This window comes from Pleurodeles waltl, chromosome 5 (assembly GCF_031143425.1).
Source record: "Pleurodeles waltl isolate 20211129_DDA chromosome 5, aPleWal1.hap1.20221129, whole genome shotgun sequence".
Lineage (NCBI taxonomy): Eukaryota > Metazoa > Chordata > Amphibia > Caudata > Salamandridae > Pleurodeles > Pleurodeles waltl.
The window spans coordinates 1,370,863,030-1,370,885,120 of NC_090444.1; the positions used below are offsets into that span (position 1 = coordinate 1,370,863,030).

Genomic DNA, 22,091 nt, shown 5'->3' on the forward strand with positions numbered 1-22,091 from the left:
TTATGTTGACTCTGGTAGCTCCTGTGGGTATAGACTTGGGTTCTACAATGAGGCTTTAGAAGGTATGATAGAACATTGACTCCACATGTGTACAGATAATAGTGTTTTTATGTCCCACAATAACCCTCTGGACAGCGATTTTACCTTTTCTGCATAGCTCCATAATACAATAGGTGTACAGAATAAGAAGGTCCGTATTAAGTGCTGAGAAGATTCATTGAACCAAGTTTCTGTTAAAAGCAGAAGGTGCAAGTTCATGTTGACTATGGAATCCAATGTCTTGATACTATATTGCACTGCCAACCTAAAGATGATCCTTTATGAAAATAAACTACAGGTTGACACAAGATCCAGGTATCAAATCCATAACCACCACAAATTGCCACATTTTGGGCCTGATTACGACCTTGGCGGATGGGATACTCTGTCACAAACATATTACAAGTTCCATAGGATATAATGGACATTGTAATAAGGTGGGCAAGATTTCCATCATGTTTGTGACAGAGTATACCGTCCGCCAAGGTCGTAATCAGGCCCTAATGTCTCTACGAAGAGTTATATAATGGGGATACTGACTAAGGGCCTGATTTAGATGTTGGCAGGTGGGTTACACCGTCCACTGAAATCTAAATCCCATAGGAAATAATGGGATTTAGATTTCAACAGACGGGATAGATGTGTGACAGAGTAACCCGATCGCCAACATCTAAATCAGGTCCTAAATCCGACCATCCAATTTTGAGTGTCCTAGACCAGGTTGTGCACGCAATCGATGTGTAGGAAATTATTTATTGAGCCACATTAAAATGTGGAGGTGGCCAGAAAGGAAAACCCTGTGAAATACACATCAGGTAGCTTTGTATATCCTAAATGAGAGTGTAAGAAGAATGAACAAAATTATATAGGAGGAAACCAAAGCTGCAATCACCTCATCCCTGGTGCAACTGAGATGTGTTACTACAATGAATTTTGAGTATCACTTCATAGAGCCAAGAGAGGAAGTTTCATCAGTAAAATGGAATTGCTAAGACTGGTGATGTACAAGGTAGGCCAGAGTACAGCTTTATCGTTTTTGAACCATTTTCCTCACAATCATCACCACTGTAGAGACCTATAAAGCCTTCATTTCTCTATATAAAGGGATAGCAAGAGCAAGAAGGCATATCTGACTACACTGAACCGTTTGGAGGTAGAGGGACAAAAATTTGGAACCAGTCAATCCACCTTGAGAGCAGAAGACAAAATTAGGAAGAATATAAGTAGGTTCAAATAATAAAAAGATAGACGTTATGGAGGTTTGACAAAAATATTATGTTCCTGTGAGAGATCAATGTTACAACCTCCATTGGATAAGTTAAAATTTTAGAATGGGCCACAAATTCTGGTGATACTTTATCTGGACACACAGGTTAATTGGAGTCTACTAACTGCTCTCAAAGCTATGCATGGAGCTGTTCCAAACCTCTGCAGGCTCTCTAACACACTGATAAACCAATGACACAGTAATCAGGCTTGAATGCAAAAATACTCCTTGTAGGGAAATACAGGAGCCAGGAAAGTCTAATGAATCGCCATGGCAAACAGAAATGGAAAACCCAGATGCCATTGATGGCAAACAAGAGATCTTCTCACAACCATCAGAACATTTGCATTATAAAGGTGACAAGAGCCACCCTATAAGAGAACCTGTGATGCTATGAGGAGTAAGATCTTTCTTTTCAAAGGCCATGGGCCCTATAAAAATGAGAGCAAAACATATTAAACTGGTACAGAGACTACACACTAAGAATGGATTGAGACAAAGAATGCATATTGCCGAAAAGTGGAAACTCTAACCTTCCATCAGCAATTTAACAATTTGCCAGACTAAAAATGGGACGACAAAACTACAGCCTTGAATTAAAAAGTTGTTTGAAGCCCATTGACATACACAAATTGGTGACACAATAGGTTTTTTAAATAAATATTTAAAGTGAAAACTATTCACATCCATCACATTTCTCTGAATTGTTATTCATGTTGAAACATTTTGCATGTGGTATGCTAATATATTTACAAGTTGTCTTACATAATGAATTAAACAAATACATGAATATCAAAAAATTTAACTCTCATTATAAAACCAATTGCAGTACAAATATCTAAAGCTAGTGAAATATTTTATTTTGAGATTGAGTGTTACACTGCTTGAAAGCAATTATTTTACTCTATTCATTACTTCCTGTTCTTTCATACCTAATATTTCTTTTTCTTCAACTGAAAGTTGTAGCTCGCCATCATCATCGTCTCCATTATAGTTTCCATCCTTGGTCATTTCGAGAAGCTCGAATTCTGAGCTGTGTTCTGCCGTTTCTCGCTCCACCTCATACTGCTCCGTGGGCAGGGCTGGTCCTTCTTGGGAGATCTGGAACAAACCCACCACAAGTAATGTGCTCTGTTAGCAAAAGTGAATAGGTATACCCAGATGCAATCAAGAATAATTCATAAATGTAATAACCAGGCATAACACAGGTGCACAATTAAAAAATGAGCAAAATAATGGTTCCACAAATATGAATATCTTTTCTGTAGTCAATAAAGCAATACATGTTTGAAGTAATTAATCCAAAGAGGGGTTTGGTTTCAGTACATTATGTAAGTTTACAAATAGGCTTTGTTGTTCAGCCACAGATTAATAGATAACATGTGGAAATACACTAGTCTGCAAAGAAAAAGAGTTGTTGAAAAATATGTTTTCCATAAAGCACTCCTCAAAAATCATAAACCTTACTCTCAATTATTAAAATGAAAACAACTGTTTCTGCCATTATGCCAGTTATGCTGAACTCATTCAAAGCTAGGAAGCCCCCTCACAGAACAAGCATCTTCATGTACTCCAGGCGTTTCACATGAGAACTATTACTTCATAAAACTAAGCAATGAATTCAAAATTAATTAATGTGAAAAGGAATATTTAATAATAAAGTAAGGAAAGAAAAAGAAAACATTAAAGAAACATTGGAATCTAATTTAGCTTGATGGAGATTTAGACCATATTTGAAAGACTAAAAATACTATCTCAACCACATATTAAGACAGAGACAAACTACTTTCTCAGCAAAAATAATGGAACACACTTGTTTATAATGTTAATGGTAACATTGAAAAATACCATCTGCATGCTAGCAGACCTCTTTAAAATATTGTGTGATCTATAATACACATCATTATGCTACAATGAAATGCTCTTCTAAGCTAATGTTTATGGGCAATACAAAAAAGAAACCAAACACCTGCTGCTAGGACATCAATCGGATATTAGGACTGGGAATACAAAATCATTGGTAGCAGTACAGCCACATTTCTAATATCAATCAGTCAAATAATTAGATTCTTGAACCATCACAAAGAGAAGGAGAACACAATAATAAAAGGTTGCTACAAAAAGAAACACACTTGAGTAAGAAACAGGATATGCTAAATGTAAAGGTCTTATTGAGAAACATGTTGTTACTTGCTTTTGTGAACATTGTTTGAAAAAAAGAACAGGGCAAATATTGTTACAATGCACATTAAACAACAAGAACTACAAAATAAAATAAAAAATTTCACTAGGAGATCAATTTGTGTGTATGACGAAAGATTGTACAAAATAACAAGCACAAGTGCTGCTGGCGCCATAGAATCTTGAAGTATAAATTTGAAACACAGAATAACAGAGAACCATCTGTTTGAGTTGCTTACAATTAAGACTGAAAGTCAGACTCAAGGACACTTTACCATATATTCTTTTTAAGACGACCTTTAGTGCTTTGCCAGAGGGAGAATGATCTAAGCTTACATTTTAGAGTCATGATGCCGGTTCTGCAAAATTAAAGACAATGAGCCACAGACATCCCTCATTGAAAGTATAAACTACTTAACTGTAGGAGGTTTTGTCAGTATGGGGGATCTTATCTACAGGATCTCTGCAGCTTCACCCTCTTAATGAGCAGTCTAATGATGAAGGATTGTACAGTAGTTGCACAGTGTAAGCTGAGGATTTCTATGTAAAAAGCACACCCAACATATTTTTTGGGGAGCTGTGGCTTGTGAGTGTATATTCTTCTGGATTACTGAACTGTTTTTGAAATTCACTGCTGATGAATGGTAATACATATTGTAGGAAGTTGGCTCTGTATGTACTATTTCAAAGTAAGAAATAGCATGCACAGAGTCCAAGGGTTCCCCTTAGAGGTAAGATAGTGGCAAAAAGAGATAAGTTTAATGCTCTATTTTGTGGTAGTGTGGTCGAGCAGTAGGCTTATCAGAGGGTAGTGTTAAGCATTTGTTGTACACACACAGGCAATAAATGAGGAACACACACTCAAAAGACAATTCCAGTCCAATAGGTTTTTATATAGAAAAATATATTTTCTTAGTTTATTTTAAGAACCACAGGTTCAAGATTTACAAGTAATACTTCAAATGAAAGGTATTTCACTCAGGTATCTTAGGAATCAACACAATATCATGTACAGTTTTAGCAAAAATGGCAATAAGCTATTTTAAAACTAGACTGTGCAATTTTCAACAGTTCCTGGGGGAAGTAAGTATTGGTTAGTTTTGCAGGTAAGTAAACCACCTACAGGGTTCAAAGTTGGGTCCAAGGTAGCCCACCGTTGGGGGTTCAGGGCAACCCCAAAGTTACCACACCAGCAGCTCAGGGCCGGTCAGGTGCAGAGGTCAAAGTGGTGCCCAAAACGCATAGGCTTCAATGGAGAAGGGGGTGCCCCGGTTCCAGTCTGCCAGCAGGTAAGTACCCGCAACTTCGGAGGGCAGACCAGGGAGGTTTTGTAGGGCACCGGGGGGGACACAAGTCAGCACAGAAAGTACACCCTCAGCGGCACAGGGGCGGCCGGGTGCAGTGTGCAAACAGGCGTCGGGTTTGCAATAGATTTCAATGGGAGACCCAGGGGTCTCTTCAGCGAAGCAGGCAGGCAAGGGGGGGGGGGGGGGCTCCTCGGGGTAGCCACCACCTGGGCAAGGGAGAGGGCCACCTGGGGGTCGCTTCTGCACTGGAGGTCGGATCCTTCAGGTCCTGGGGGCTGCGGGTGCAGTGTCTTTACCAGGCGTCGGGTTCTTGGAAGCAGGCAGTCGCGGTCAGGGGGAGCCTCTGGATCCCCTCTGCAGGTGTCACTGTGGGACTCAGGGGGGTCAACTCCGGCTACTCATTGGCTCGCAGTCGCCGGGGAGTCCTCCCTGTAGTGTTGTTTCTCCGCAGGTCGAGCAGGGGGCGTTGGGTGCAGAGTGGAAAGTCTCACGCTTCCGGCGGGAAACGTGGAGTCCTTTAAAAGTTGTTTCTTTGTTGCAAGTTGTAGTTTCTTTGGAACAGGGCTGCTGTCCTCGATAGTTCTTGGCCTTTTTAGATGCAGGGTAGTCCTCTGAGGCTTCGGAGGTCACTGGACCCTGGGGAACGCGTCGCTGTTGCAGTTTTTCTCAAAGTGGGGAGACAGGCCGGTAGGGCTGGGGCCAAAGCAGTTGGTGTCTCCGTCTTCTCTGCAGGGCTTCAGGTCAGCAGTCCTTCTTCGTCTTCAGGTTGCAGGAATCTAGTTTCCTAGGTTCTGGGGAGCCCCTAAATACTGAATTTAGGGGTGTGTTTAGGTCTGGGAGGGCAGTAGCCAATGGCTACTGTCCTTGAGGGTGTCTACACCCTCTTTGTGCCTCCTCCCTGAGGGGAGGGGGGCACATCCCTATTCCTATTAGGGGAATCCTCCAAAATCAAGATGGAGGATTTCTAAAGGCAGGGTTCACCTCATCTCAGGACACCTTAGGGTCTGTCCTGACTGGTGGGTGACTCCTCCTTGTTTTTCTCATTATCTCCCCAGGACTTGCCACCAAAAGTGGGGGCTGTGTCCAGGGGGCGGGCATCTCCACTAGCTGGAGTGCCCTGGGGCATTGTAACACGAAGCCTGAGCCTTTGAGGCTCACTGCTAGGTGTTACAGTTCCTGCAGGGGGGAGGTGTGAAGCACTTCCACCCAGAGCAGGCTTTTGTTTCTGTCCCCAGAGAGCACAAAGGCCCTCACCACATGGGGTCAGAAACTCCTCTCTTAGCAGCAGGCTGGCACAGACCAGTCAGTCCTGCACTGAACAATTGGGTAAAATACAGGGGGCATCTCTAAGATGCCCTCTGTGTGCATTTTTTAATAAATCCAACACTGGCATCAGTGTGGGTTTATTATTCTGAGAAGTTTGATACCAAACTTCCCAGTATTCAGTGTAGCCATTATGGAGCTGTGGAGTTCATTTTTGACAAACTCCCAGACCATATACTTAATATGGCCACACTGTACTTACAATGTCTAAGAATCGACTTAGACACTGTAGGGGCATATTGCTCATGCAGCCATGCCTTCACCTGTGGTATAGTGCACCCTGCCTTAGGGCTGTAAGGCCTGCTAGAGGGGTGACTTACCTATGCCACAGGCAGTATTTTGTGGGCATGGCATCCTGAGGGGGATGCCATGTCGACTTTGTCTTTTTCTCCCCAACAACACACACAATCTACAATGGCAGTGTGCATGTGTTAGGTGAGTGGTCCCTTAGGGTGGCACAACATATGCTGCAGCCCTTAGGGACCTTCCCTGGTCACAGGGCCCTTGGTACCAATGGTACCTTTTACAAGGGACTTATCTGTGTGCCAGGGGTGTGCCAATTGTGGAAACAATGGTACATTTTAGGTGAAAGAACACTGGTGCTGGGGCCTGGTTAACAGGGTCCCAGCACACTTCTCAGTCAAGTCAGCATCAGTATCAGGCAAAAAGTGGGGGGTAACTGCAACAGGGAGCCATTTCCTTACACAAGCCCCCCCCCAGCCCACAGGCCAGGAGACTCAGCCAAAGCTGGGAGAGTCTTCCTAGTCTGTCAGGCGAGGAAGAGTAGAGGAAGTAGGCTGGTTTGTTGCAGGGCCTACTCTGCCTTTCATCCTCCTGTTCCGGTCATTCTCTCTGGGGAACTGACCCACTTCCACAGTGATAGGACCTAGTCTGAATTGCCTCTTGTCTGTGCCTTTAATGTCTTCACCCATTCTCTGTATTGTGGGATTAGAGGTATCCACCTCTGCTAATCTTATCTTAGCCAGGGTCACCCCTAGCTTACCCAAAGAGGTTACCCAGAGCTGGAGTAACCCCACCATGACCAACAGGGTCAGGGGGCCTAACTTGCTATTTGGCATGGGGTCAGACCACCATGCCAAGGATAGTGCAGACATAAAGGCTAACACCCGGCAGAGGCCACTGACAGATGTCAGTGCCCAGAACCACACCTTTAGCTCTTCACCTGCAAGGGAAGGAGCTAAGGTACCGGCTTCTTTGGGTTCAAGCTGCCTGTCTGCTGTGTAAGAGTGGGGGGTTACTACATATTGTAGTAAACACCCTTCTTCCACTCTTTCTTCTGTTAACTGAGGAGCCACCCACTCAGGTTTATCAGTTGCCTGACTAGCCAGGACTTCTTGTGGGTCAGGTTGGACGTTACCAGTGCCATTTTTGGAGTTCTCCCCTACTGGAGCAGAATCTCTTTGGCTTGCTGGAACCTTGGCTAAAGGTTGTCCACCTTTCCTACTCTGTCTTCCTTTCTTTTTCTTTTGGGGCCTACTTGCAGTTACTGCAGGGGTTGCACCTCCAGAATCCTTGGGAGAGGACTGGCACTGGACCAGTTCCTCTCTTGGGCACTGACTAACCTCTGGGTAGTCATTTCCAAGGAGACAATCAAGGGGGAGGTCTGTACTGACTACCACCCTTCTCCAGCTAAAAGTCCCACCCACTTCTATGGGCACAAAAGCCACAGGCCTATCAGTGACCCTGTCTGGGCTAACTCTTACTCTGGCAGTCTCCCCTGGGATGTACTGGTTTGAGAACACCAGCCTGTCATGCACAATAGTGTGACTGGCACAAGTGTTTCTCAGGGCAGTGGCTGGGATTCCATTCACCAGTAGGTGGTGAAAGTGTCTACTTTCCTCTGGAATCTCCAATTCACCTGTTGGGCCCTTTTTCCAGTTGAAGGCTATGAAGACCTCCTCATCCGAGGAGTCATCCCCAATGGCTACACTGGTCACCCCTGGGATTTTGCTAGGGTGTTTGTTTTTGGGACAAGAAGTGTCCTTGGTGTGGTGCCCTGTCTGTCTACAGTTTTGGCACCATGCCTTAGTGGCATCCCAGTTCTTACCCTGGTACCCACCTTTGTTTTGGGTTGTGTCTTGGGGCCCACCCACCTGGTCTGGTTTTTGGGGGCCTACAGAGGACTCTTTTTCTTTATTTCTAGTGTCACCCACTTTCTCCTGGGGAGGCTTTGTAACCCCTTTCTTTTGGTCACCCCCAGTGGAAGTTTTGGTTACCCTAGTCTTGACCCAGTGGTCTGCCTTCTTTCCCAACTCTTGGGGAGAAATTGGACCTAGGTCTACCAGATACTGATGCAACTTTTCATTGAAGCAGTTACTTAAAATGTGTTCTTTCATAAACAAATTATAAAGCCCAACATAGTCATGCACTTCATTTCCAGTTACCCAACCATCCAGTGTTTTCACTGAGTAGTCTACAAAATCAACCCAGGTCTGGCTCGAGGATTTTTGAGCCCCCCTGAACCTAATCCTGTACTCCTCAGTGGAGAATCCAAAGCCCTCAATCAGGGTAGCCTTCATGAGGTCATAAGATTCTACATCTTTACCAGAGAGTGTGAGGAGTCTATCCCTACACCTTCCAGTGAACATTTCCCAAAGGAGAGCACCCCAGTGAGATTTGTTTACTTTTCTGGTTGCACAAGCCCTCTCAAAAGCTGTGAACCATTTGGTGATGTCATCACCATCTTCATATTTTGTTACAATCGCTTTGGGGATTTTTAGGATGTCAGTATTCTCTCAGACCCTATTTAAGTTGCTGCCACCATTGATGGGAGCTAAACCCATGTCTTTTCTTTCCCTTTCTATGGCTAGGAGATGTTTCTCCAAAGCCAATCTTTTGGCCATCCTGGCTAACAGGAGGTCATCTTCATTGAGGCTGCCCTCAATGTTTTCAGAGGTACTGGACTCCCTTATGGAAGAACCAGTCTCTCTGACTAGGATTTTAGGAGTCAGGGTTTGAGGGACCCTGTTCTCCCTACTTAGGACAGGAGGGGGGAATTCATCCTCCTGTTCACTAATTTCCCCATCTGACAGATTATCCTCAGAGGGGTGGTCCCTTTTGAACTCTGCCAAAAGCTCCTGGAGCTGTACTTTGGTAGAGCTGGACCCATTTTTTATCTTTTTGATTTTCCAGAGAGTCCTTATCTCTGACATCCTAAGATGCACGTAAGGGGTGAGGTTGAGCTCCACCACTGTCTCTTCTTCAGTAGACATTATTTCTCTAAAAGTTGGAATACTTTTTAAGAATCTAAAACTATCTCTAGAACTTAATCCAAACTTTTACAAAACTTTTAAACTCTAAAATAAATGCTTACAGGGACTAACACAAGGCCCTAGCAGGACTTTTCAAAATGTAGAAAAATAGCTCAAATTTCAAAAATCAGTTTATAATGACAATTTTTGGAATTTAGTCGTGTGATCAGGTATTGGCTGAGTAGTCCAGCAAAAGCAAAGTCTTGTATCCCACCGCTGCCACCAATGTAGGAAGTTGGCTCTGTATGTACTATTTCAAAGTAAGAATTAGCGTGCACAGAGTCCAAGGGTTCCCCTTAGAGGTAAGATAGTGGCAAAAAGAGATAATTCTAATGCTCTATTTTGTGGTAGTGTAGTCGAGCAGTAGGCTTATCAGAGGGTAGTGTTAAGCATTTGTTGTACACACACAGGCAATAAATGAGGAACACACACTCAAAAGACAATTCCAGGCCAATCAGTTTTTATATAGAAAAATATCCTTTCTTAGTTTATTTTAAGAACCACAGGTTCAAGATTTACAAGTAATACTTCAAATGAAAGGTATTTCACTCAGGTATCTTAGGAACTTTGAATCAACACAATATCATGTACATTTTTAGCAAAAATGGCAATAAGCTATTTTAAAACTAGACACTGTGCAATTTTCAACAGTTCCTGGGGGAAGTAAGTATTGGTTAGTTTTGCAGGTAAGTAAACCCACAGGGTTCAAAGTTGGGTCCAAGGTAGCCCACCGTTGGGGGTTCAGGGCAACCCCAAAGTTACCACACCAGCAGCTCAGGGCCGGTCAGGTGCAGAGGTCAAAGTGGTGCCCAAAATGCATAGGCTTCAATGGAGAAGGGGGTGCCCCGGTTCCAGTCTGCCAGCAGGTAAGTACCCGCGACTTCGGAGGGCAGACCAGGGAGGTTTTGTAGGGCACTGGGAGGGACACAAGTCAGCACAGAAAGTACACCCTCAGCGGCACAGGGGCGGCCGGGTGCAGTATGCAAACAGGCGTCGGGTTTGCAATAGATTTCAATGGGAGACCCAGGGGTCTCTTCAGCGAAGCAGGCAGGCAAGGGGGGGGGTTCCTCGGGGTAGCCACCACCTGGGCAAGGGAGAGGGCCACCTGGGGGTCGCTTCTGCACTGAAGGTCGGATCCTTCAGGTCCTGGGGGCTGCGGGTGCAGTGTCTTTACCAGGCGTCGGGTTCTTGGAAGCAGGCAGTCGCGGTCAGGGGGAGCCTCTGGATTCCCTCTGCAGGCGTCACTGTGGGGGCTCAGGGGGGTCAACTCCGGCTACTCACGGGCTCGCAGTCGCCGGGGAGTCCTCCCTGTAGTGTTGTTTCTCCGCAGGTCGAGCCGGGGGCATCGGGTGCAGAGTGGAAAGTCTCACGCTTCCGGCGGGAAACGTGGAGTCCTTTAAAAGTTGTTTCTTTGTTGCAAGTTGTAGTTTCTTTGGAACAGGGCTGCTGTCCTCTGGAGTTCTTGGTCCTTTTAGATGCAGGGTAGTCCTCTGAGGCTTCAGAGGTTGCTGGACCCTAGGGAATGCGTCACTGTTGCAGTTTTTCTCGAAGTGGGGAGACAGGCCGGTAGGGCTGGGGCCAAAGCAGTTGGTGTCTCCGTCTTCTCTGCAGGGCTTCAGGTCAGCAGTCCTTCTTTGTCTTCAGGTTGCAGGAATCTAGTTTCCTAGGTTCTGGGGAGACCCTAAATACTGAATTTAGGGGTGTGTTTAGGTCTGGGAGGGCAGTAGCCAATGGCTACTGTCCTTGAGGGTGGCTACACCCTCTTTGTGCCTCCTCCCTGAGGGGAGGGGGGCACATCCCTATTCCTATTGGGGGAATCCTCCAAAATCAAGATGGAGGATTTCTAAAGGCAGGGGTCACCTCATCTCAGGACACCTTGGGGCTGTCCTGACTGGTGGGTGACTCCTCCTTGTTTTTCTCATTATCTCCCCTGGACTTGCCGCCAAAAGTGGGGGCTGTGTCCAGGGGGCGGGCATCTCCACTGGCTGGAGTGCCCTGGGGCATTGTAACACGAAGCCTGAGCCTTTGAGGCTCACTGCTAGGTGTTACAGTTCCTGCAGGGGGAGGTGTGAAGCACCTCCACCCAGAGCAGGCTTTTGTTTCTGTCCCCAGAGAGCACAAAGGCCCTCACCACATGTGGTCAGAAACTCCTCTCTCAGCAGCAGACTGGCACAGACCAGTCAGTCCTGCACTGAACAATTGGGTAAAATACAGGGGGCATCTCTAAGATGCCCTCTGTGTGCATTTTTTAATAAATCCAACACTGGCATCAGTGTGGGTTTATTATTCTGAGAAGTTTGATACCAAACTTCCCAGTATTCAGTGTAGCCATTATGGAGCTGTGGAGTTCGTTTTTGACAAACTACCAGACCATACACTTAATATGGCCACACTGTACTTACAATGTCTAAGAATTGACTTAGACACTGTAGGGGCATATTGCTCATGCAGCTATGCCCTCACCTGTGGTATAGTGCACCCTACTTTAGGGCTGTAAGGCCTGCTAGAGAGGTGACTTACCTATGCCACAGGCAGTATTTTGTGGCATGGCATCCTGAGGGGGATGCCATGTCGACTTTGTCTTTTTCTCCCCACCAACACACACAATCTACAATGGCAGTGTGCATGTGTTAGGTGAGGGGTCCCTTAGGGTGGCACAACATATGCTGCAGCCCTTAGGGACCTTCCCTGGTCACAGGGCCCTTGGTACTAATGGTACCTTTTACAGGGGACTTATCTGTGTGCCAGGGGTGTGCCAATTGTGGAAACAATGGTACATTTTAGGTGAAAGAACACTGGTGCTGGGGCCTGGTTAACAGGGTCCCAGCACACTTCTCAGTCAAGTCAGCATCAGTATCAGGCAAAAAGTGGAGGGTAACTGCAACAGGGAGCCATTTCCTTACACATATGCACTGTAGAATGCACATGAGCTGAAGTGTCTGCTGCTGCCAGTAAACTGTAGAAGTAGCATGTTGGTGCACAGCAGCAGAGCATAATAGGCAGTAGTGCTATTCTACCAAATCATGAAGAGATACTGATGGTGACACCAGGGCCCATATTTATACTTTTTTAGCGCTGCATTTGTGCCGCTTTCTGACGCAAAAGCAGCGCAAAGTTACCAAATACAATTGTATTTTGTAAATTTGCGCCGCTTTTGCGTCAAAAAATGACGCAAATGTGGTGCTAAAAAAGTATAAATATGGGCCCAGGTGTGGTTCAGGGGAAGGAGCCAAAAGAACCTAAGATGGGCAGGGATGAGTTGCAGATCTCTTTAGCCCTTGCATATAATCACTAAAGGCAGATGAGATTCATCTTAAGAGAAGCTGATTACAGAAAGAACTAGTCCACAGGTGTGGTGTCCTGGCACTGTGCTAGTCACAATGTTTACGAGGAGTCAATACCACCTAACTGGATCCTTACTGAGAGCTTATGTATATGTATTTATATATACTTACAGATTACCTGTCAGAGGTAACATATTGGCTCAGAAAATAGGCATATTAATAAGGAGGGATGGGGGACTAGGATGTGTTGCGAGTTCTTAAGACAGAGGGAGCTCTGCTGGGACCTAGTGCCCAACATGGTAGACAGGAGCATGGCAACTGAGAAATTAAATCACAATCTGAAGTAAAGTCCATGTCCATTTCCACTTCCTCGTTGATCCAGGAGGAGAGGAAACTAGGTTCTCGTCATTACTAGAAAGTTCCATTTATGGGAGTAGGGTCTGAGGACTGCTTTGAGCGCTCAGCATTAAGGTGCGTACACTTTTTAATGGCGTTCTTGAAAGCATCACAAGTTTCACCATTGTTTGACATACCAAAGAACATTCCTGATTCAACATTAATTCCAATGTTTAACGTACTAGAAGATGTCTCAACCCCAATGTGTGACAAAAAGTCCTGAGTAGTAGGTTGTGAGGAGAGTAGAATGAGGGCAAGGGCATCCTACAGAGAGGTTTGCTAGGCCGACAAGAGGCATTGTAGGGATAACTCTAACGAGGCTTCCAATCTTATGGAGGAGTCAGAGAAAAGTCTCATTACCTCCCTTCTAGATAGAGGAGGAGAAGAAAGGGCCTGACAGGTAAAATTCTCAAAATCACCATAGCACACAGAAGTTTGACTAAGGAGGTAAAGGTTTTATCTTGGAACAGAGTTGTGTCCAGTATTTACATATTTCCTCTATATTTTATACTCTGCTTTTTGGATGGTCCTGAGAAAGCTAATTAACAAATTAGAAATGCATACGACATCATTTTGTAGTTGCTTATACAGTAGGACTTAAATGTGCACTACAAATAAATGAGCACACATTTATTTCTATGTATAACGGGAAAGTATTGTAAAATTTTTGAAACTGCCTAGCTTGCTGGTCTGTTCTGGTCTGTTGTGTCTTTCCATGACTAACAGATGCAACATTACAAGTAGGAAGTGTGAAGTGTGTTTTGGCAAAAGTATTGTTGTATTTTATGGTGCGCTTTCCTCGTGCCTGAAGTATGCACAAGAAAATACTGTGCAAATAAATAAATTCATGAAATATATTTCAAAGTTGGTACTTTTCTTCGGCTGAAAAGTTACACAAACGCAATTAATGCCTGCATAGAAAAGTATAGTTTGGTGTATTTGTATTTTTGAAAGATACAAGTGTCCGGACGGAAAACAATGGAATTTTATTTTATTTTCATGCAAGATTATGGATGTCGGTTACTGTTGCTGACAAAATGCTACTTATTAATCCCTTGGGTGCCAAGGACATAGTGGTTATGTCCTCGGCTGCACCGCTTGGGTGCCGAGGACGTAACCATTACGTCCTGGACCTGGCCCTCGGGGGAAGCGCTAGCGCTCCCCTGATGGCCTCCCACCCCTCTTCCCTGGGCAGGTCTGGCAGGGGAATCGCTTCCCCTTCCACTCCTGACCCCTCCCCCCACTGACGTCTGATGAACATCAGAGGCCACCTCCACTGCGTTGGGAGCTCAGAGGCTGGAGGCAGGCAGAGGCATCAAATGAAAAAAAAGGACTTTCCTTTCCTTTGATGTCTCTTTGAGCATTTCTGCAGCCCAATCATGAAGCTATCAGGCTGCAGAAATGCCCACTAGACACCAGGGATGTTTGTTTATGTGTATTTACTTATAGGGGAGTGGCCCCTTAGGCAGAGGCCGATCTGCCACCAGGGGGGCAGAACCCACTAGACTAGAGTTTTTATTTTATTTTATTTTTTACAAAAATGAAGAAGGGGAGCGACCGACCCCTTGAGTAGGGGTTGCTCCCATGGGGAGTAATTATTTCTTAGCCCATTTTTGACCCACCTGGGGGCATATCGGCCTATTTTAATTAGGCTGATCTGCCCCCAAGGGGGGGGGTGGGGCAGAAGCCACTAGACACCATGATTTTTTTTTTTTTTTTTTTTACAAAAATTATAAAGGGGAGCGACCCCTTGTGCAAGGGTCACTCCCCTGGGGGGCAATTATTTATTAGGCCATTTCTGCCCCCAGGTAGGCAGAAGCCACTAGCCACCAGGGCTTATTTAAAAAAAAAAAAATTAAGAGGTGTGGAGCGACCCCTTAGGCAAGGGTCACTCCCCTTGGGGGCAAATTCTTTTTAGGTAATTTCTGCCCCCCTTTGCAGCAGATTGGCCTATTTGTATTAGGCCAAACCACTAGACACCAGGGATTTTCTTTTGACGTCAGTTTCACTCAAGGGGAGCGACCCCTTCGGTAAGGGTCGCTCCTCTGGGGGGCAGATTTATTTTAGGCCACTTCTACCCCCCTTGGGGGCAGATCGGTCTATTTTAATTAGGCACCAGGGATTTTTATTTTTTTATTTTTTACAGATGGGGAGCAACCCCTTAAGCAAGGGTTGCTCCCCTGGGGGACAAATTTATTTTAGGCCATTTCTCGGCCTATTTCTATTAAGCCGATCTGCCCCCAAGGGGGCAGAAACCACTTAGGCACCAGGGATTGGTGTGTGTGTGTTTTGTTCGGGGGGGGCAGCACCTTGGGCAAGGGTCACTCCCCATGGGGGCACATTACTGTTGGCCATTTCTGCCCACCTTGGGGGCAGATCGGCCTATTTTTGTAAGGCCCATCTGCCCCCAAGGTGGGCAGAAAGCCTACTAGTCACCAGGGAAGATTTTTTTTTTTTTTAAAGAGGGTGGGGTTATGGCCATACCTCCACCCCATATAAATGGGGACAAAGTTGTTCTGCCCACCAGTGTGCAGATGGGGCAATTACCCCTAATTCACTCCCCGGGGGGCAGAAAGCCTACTAGATGCCAGGGAATTAAAAAAAAAAAGTGGGGTGGGGGCTACCAACCAGTATGGGCATGGCTATGCCCCCACCCCAACTTAGGGGGGTAACAGTCTTTCAGCTCTCCCCCCACACACTAAAACATCTTATCCCTGGCACGCAAGAGGACATTTGATTATTTTGGATTTTGGTTTTACATTTGGACCACGAGAGCTTGTCTAGCTCCCAAAATCATCCCACTTGGAATGGTGAGGGCTGCACTTTTTGGACTTTGGGACGCTGCCATGTAGAAAAATATACAAGACCTAGACTGATCTGCAAACTAAACATCTGGGTGAGTCCAGGATGGTGTGCTTCACATGCACCCTGCACCATTTTCTTACCCACAATGCCCTGCAAACCTCCAACTTTGCTTGAAATCACACATTTTTCCCACATTTTTGTGATGGAACCTTATGGAATCCGCAGGAATCCACAAAATTCCTACCACCCAGCATTGTTGCATCTATACCGATAAAACTTCTGTCCTTCTTGTGAGCTTAAAAACGTTTTTTTCCAAACTACCCCTTTGGACCCGCTTTGGTTCCTCCTCATTTTTTACATGTTTTTGGCTCTTCCCTGTCACAGGTACTTTTCCCACCTACACAAGTGAAGTATCGATTTTACTGGGAGACTGAGGGGAACATTGGATGGTAGGAACTTTGTGCCGGCGTGGTTTTCCCACACAGAAATGTGGGAAAAATGTTTATTTTTTAGCTAAATTTGAGGTTTGCTGAGGATTCTGGGTAAGAAAATACTAGGGGATCCATGCAAGTCACTCCTCCGTTCCGTGGACTCACTCGTGTGTCTAGTTTTCAGAAATGGCTGGGTTTGGTAGGTTTCCCTAGATGGCTGCTGAGCCCAGGACCAAAAACGCAGGTGCCCCACCCCCTCGCAAATAGGTAGTTTTGTATTTGATCATTTTGATGTGTCCACGTAGTATTTTGGGGCATTTCCTGTTGCGGGAACTAGGCCTACCGACACAAGTGAGGTACCATTTTTATTGAGAGATGTGGGGGAATGTTGGGTGGAAGGAAATTTGTGGCTCCTCTGAGATTCTAGATCTTTCTATCACCGAAATGGGAGGAAAAAGTTTTCTTTTTTGCCACATTCTGAGGTTTGCAAAGGATTCTGGGTAACAGAACCTGGTGGGAGCGCCACAAGTTACCCCATCCTGAGTTCCCCTAGGTGTCTAGTTTTCGAAAATACACAGGTTTGGTAGCTTTTCCTAGGTGGCAGCTGAGCTAGATACAAAAATCCACAGCTAGGCACTTTCCAAAAAACACGTCTGTTGTCAATGTAAGTATTTGATGTGACCATGTTGCGTTTTGGGGCGTTTCCTGTCGCGGGCACTAGGCATTCCCACACGAGTGAGGTACCATTTTTATCCGGAGACTTGGGGAAATGCTGGGTGGAATGAAATGTATGGCTCCTCTCATATTCCAGAATTTTCTGTCACTGAAATGTGAGGAAAAAGTGTTTTTTGTGGCCAAATGTTGAGGTTTGCAAAGGATTCTGGGTAACAGAACCTGGAGAGAGCCCCCAAAATAACCCCATCCTGGATTTCCCTTGGTGTCTAGGTTTCAAAAATGCACAGTTTTGGTAGGTTTCCCTGGGTGCCAGCTGAGCTAGAGGCCAAAATCCACAGCTAGGCACTTTGCACCAAACAGGTCACTTTTCTTTTGGAAAATGTGATGTGTCCGTGTTATGTTTTGGGGCATTTTCTGTTGGGGGCACTAGGCCTACCCACACAAGTGAGGCACCATTTTTATCGGGAGATTTGGAGGAGTGCTTGGTGGAAGGAAGTGTGTGGCTTCTCTCAGATTCCAGAACTTTCTGTCACCGAAATGTGAGGAAAAAGTGTTTTTTTTTGCCAATTTTTGAGGTTTGCAAAGGATTCTGGGTAACAGAATTAGTCAGAGTCCCACAAGTCACCCCATCTTGGATTTCCCTAGGTTTCTAGTTTTAAAAAATGCACAGGTTTGGTAGGTTTCCCTAGGTGCCGGCTGAGCTAGAGGCCAAAATCCACAGCTAGGCACTTTGCAAAAAACAGGTCTGTTTTATTTGGGAAAATGTGATGTGTCCATGTTGCTTTTTGGGGCATTTCCTGTCGCGGGCAGTAGGCCTACCCACACAAGTGTGGTACCATTTTTATCGGGAGACTTGGGGAATGCTGGTTAGAAGGAAATTTGTGGCTCCTCTCAGATTCTAGAACTTTCTGTCACCGAAATGTGAGGAAAAAGTGCTTTTTTGGCCAAATGTTGAGGTTTGCAAACGATTCTGGGTAACAGAACCTGGTGAGAGCCCCACAAGTCACCCCATTCTGAATTCCCCTACGTGTCTGGTTTTTAAAAATATATAGGTGTGCTAGGTTTCCCTAGGTGCCGGCTGATCTAAAAGCCAAAATCCACAGCTAGGCACTTTCCAAAAAACACGTCGGATTTCAATGTAAAAATGTAATGTGCGCATGTTGCATTTCCTGTTGCAGACATTAGGCCTACCCACGCAAGTGAGGGACCATTTTTATCGGGAGACTCTGGGGACACAGAATAGAAGAACAAGTGTTATTGCCCCTTCTCTTTTTCTACATTTTTTCCTTCCAAATGTAAGACAGTGTGTAAAAAGACGACCATTTGAGAAACGTCCTGTAATTCACATGCTAGTATGGGGACCCCATAGAGAGAGATGTGCAATTAACCACTGATTCTCAACACCTCATCTTGTGCCCATTTTGGAAATACAAACGTTTCCATGATACCTATTTTTCACTCTTTATATTTCACCAAATGAATTGCTGTATACCCGGTATACAATGAAATCCCATTGCAAGGTGCAGCTCCTTTATTGGGTCTGGGTACCTAGGGGTCTTGATGAACCTACAAGTCCTATATATCCCCACAACTAGAAGAGTCCAGCAGATGTAACGGTATGTCGCTTTTCAAAATCTGACATCGCAGGAAAACGTTACAGAGTAAAACGTGGAGAGAAATGGCTGTTTTTTTCACCTCAATTTCAATATTTTTTTATTTCAGCTGTTATTGTCTGTAAGAAAACCTTGTAGGATCTACACAAATGACCCCTTGCTGAATTCAGAATTTTGTCTACTTTTTAGAAATGTTTAGCTGTCCTGGATCCAGCATTAATTTCATACCCATTTCTATCACTAACTGGAAGGAGGCTAAAAGCACAAAAAATAGTAAAAATGGCCTATGTCCCAGTAAAATGCCAACAGTGTGTTGCAAAATGTGTTTTTCTGATTCAAGTCTGCCTGTGCCTGAAAGCTGGGACAATGATGATTTTAGCACTGCAAAACCTGTGTTAATGCCATTTTCAGGGAAAAAAAAACACAAGCCTTCTTCTGCAGCCCTTTGTTCCCATTTGTTTTTTTTTTTTAAACGAAATTTCCACTGTATTTTGGCTAATTTTTTGGTGTCCTCCAGGGGAACCCACAAACTCCGGGTACCTCTAGAATCCTTAGGATGTTGGGAAAAAAGGACACAAATTTGGCGTGGGTAGCTTATGTGGACAAAACGTTATGAGGGCCTAAGTGCGAACTGCCCCAAATAGCCAAAAAAAGGCCTGGCAGCGAAGGGGTTAAAGATGCCACAAATATTTTTATTACTGTATTCATGAATTGTTCGTATTGTTCAAAACCTTATAGGAAGATTCAAATTTATTGGAAAGTAGCTTACTTTGGTTTTAGCTTAAGAAGCACTCTATTGCTCAATCTAATGATTTTGCTATTTGATCATGCTGTATTACCATGGCTTGTATATTGTCTCTTTAGGCAGTTTGTGTGCCATGAGCATGCTATTTGACTGATGATTGCTACTATTTTTGCTGGTTACATTATTACTGTAATGTTAAATATAGTTACTGAATAAATCTAATACTTTGAAAAGTAGGTGCCTTTGGTGGTTTTCTTTGCAGCGGAGTTTCGGGGTCTTCTTTGCCTCACACTGATACTGCGCATTGACTCTTCTTGCTGTAACATACGCCTCAACATTTTGTGATGGAGAAGGCTTTATGCAATAGAAAAATTTGTCTTACAAATTTGAAAATTCAGCAGGCAGACACACTTGCCCGTGGAGCGATGTTTGAAGGTTCAATCCAGTTTTGGACTGGTGAGTATGAGGCTCTTTTGATAAGGGAGGCAGGAGTGCAGGAGTATGCGTCTAGCGCTGCTGATGCGTTATTATTGCTAATGCTATTTGGATTATTAATGTCACTATTGTTCATTATGTGTTGACACTTTTTATAGTCTACGTGTTGATTTTGGTTTTGGTGGACTAACGAGTCAGGTGTAAAGTCTGTGAAGGATTGAACTTAACTATGATGAAGAAATGATTTATTGGAAGTCACAGAATTGCACACAAAACTGAGAACTGACATACAAGAGTGCTATTGAATCCAACTGATTTGGCTTGAATTGCCAATGGCTCTTGTTTAAGAGGTATTGAAGGAAACTTGTGTGTAGCATGTGCAGTTTGCACATTAACATATATTGTAGAAGCATCATATTTGTGCAATGTGTTTTCCGCCCAGATTGCCAAGATGATTGCTCTTACAACAGCCTGTTGTGCTTGCATACAAAGGGCCATATTTACAAGCTTTTGGTGCATGGCAGTGCAGCAGGCCTTCTTGCTGCACTGTCCTGCGCCAAAAGGAAAAGGGCAAGAATGCACCGTATTTATTAGATACTGCGTCCTCCTGTTGGAAGTCTCAGGGATATCAAAGGTCTCAGCTTCTCCTGCCTACAGCACTGGGAACTAAGTGTCTTGTGCTGCAACAGAAGAAAAACCACCACAACGCCACCAACAATGTCGCTGGCTGCACCATGACCTGACGACGCCACACAGAGCTGTGACCTACATCACACCTCAACCCTGGTCTCACCGACGACGCCACCTGACACCGTCACCAAGCTGCTGCTTACACCATGACCTGTGGGCCCTGCACTCCGCATCGCCTTGCTCACACCGCAGCCTTGGCATCCCAGCAACACCTCTCCACGCTGACACCGACGCTGCTGCCTGCACCGAGCCCTCAGGACACCGCTCATGATGTGCATGAAGCACCGTCCCCTCCTCCATTGCATCACAGGTCCACCGACGCCAGCGCCATCAACTCCAGTGCCGTCAACAGGTGCCCCTGTCTGCACTGCGACCCGTAGGCTCTGCGCGGAGGCCGCCACACGCAGCACCACCACCTTGGGCCCACTGACAACAGCGCTTCAGCAACAACGATACCGCTGCCTGCACATGACCTGGATTCTACTGAATGTTGAATTTTTCTCGTTTTTATCTTGTTTTACACAGATAAATATTGGCTTTTTTTAAAGAAACTAGTGTGGTGTCCTTTAGTAGTATTTTCACTGTATTACTGTTTGTTATGTGCAAATGCTTTACACATTGTTTCTGAGATAAGTTTGACTGCTCGTGCCAAGCTACCTAGGAGGTAATCAGGGGTTATCTGAGCTGGATATCTTCCTAATCCTGAATAGAGGGTCCCTACTTGGACAGGGTGCAAACCGACTACCAACTAGAGACCCCATTTCTAACACAGTGTACTCCTCTGTCATCAGTAGCAGCTTGGCAATCCCGGTTGTGTCCTCATGTGCATGTCACAATCTACATCTACGAGGAAATGTGAGAAAAAACTGTCTACATCTGTAATGGGTGTTGCTTTCTAAGGCAATACTCTGATAAGGAAAACTGCTGTAAAGTGGAACAGACTGCCATCTTGGATTCATGCCTCACACACTTGGCGACTATGGGTACCAGAAAGACTGATCTCAAGTTGTTGAGTCAGGAAGCCAGACTCAAAACTTGGATATAGACGAAGAGGTTGACAAGAGAGACAAGCGAAAACAGAGAAAACTAAAGTGAAAACCAAAGTTCAAAGGCAAACAAAGAAAACAGAAGTTAGAATGGAAGGTCAGTTACACAAAATCAAACTCAAGGACAAAAAGAAAAAAAAGAGTTTGCAAAGAAATGTTGTGCAAAGTAGTTATGCATTTGGTGGTTTAAAGAAAGCTGAAGAAATCAATGAAAGTGCTACTGTAGAGCTTGGCGCGAGAGCTGAGGAATTCAGGGAGGTAAAGCGCGTAAATCAACAAGACAGAGAAAGACAAACGAGAAATACACACCTCCTGAGTGGGTGCACTTGGAAAGAATTGAACCAGAAGAAGACATTAACTTGAAAGGTCTTCGATTTTTGTTTGGAGGACCAATAGGAGCTGCTGGAAATTGGAAAAGAGACTGAGAGATGCACGGATGCTGAATAGGTTTTCCTGAAATACAACAAATTGTTGGAATTTTTTTTAACAGGTTTTTGAAGACTTTTGTTTTTGTAACAATTTTTGGGAAGGCATTGTTTTTGGAAAATTTTAAAAGACAGATCGAAAGAGAAAATGTCCAAA

The 22,091-nt window shown here is 44.7% G+C and overlaps 1 protein-coding gene across 1 annotated transcript in view; it reads right to left on the reverse strand.

Moving 5' to 3' along the window:
• Positions 1-22,091, reverse strand: part of LOC138296482 (uncharacterized) — a 1,064,486-nt gene that overhangs the window by 840,786 nt on the left and 201,609 nt on the right. The window contains exon 12 of the mRNA XM_069235627.1: positions 2,239-2,407. Coding sequence (XP_069091728.1) covers positions 2,239-2,407 — 169 coding nt within the window. The remainder of the gene's footprint in view (positions 1-2,238; positions 2,408-22,091) is intronic.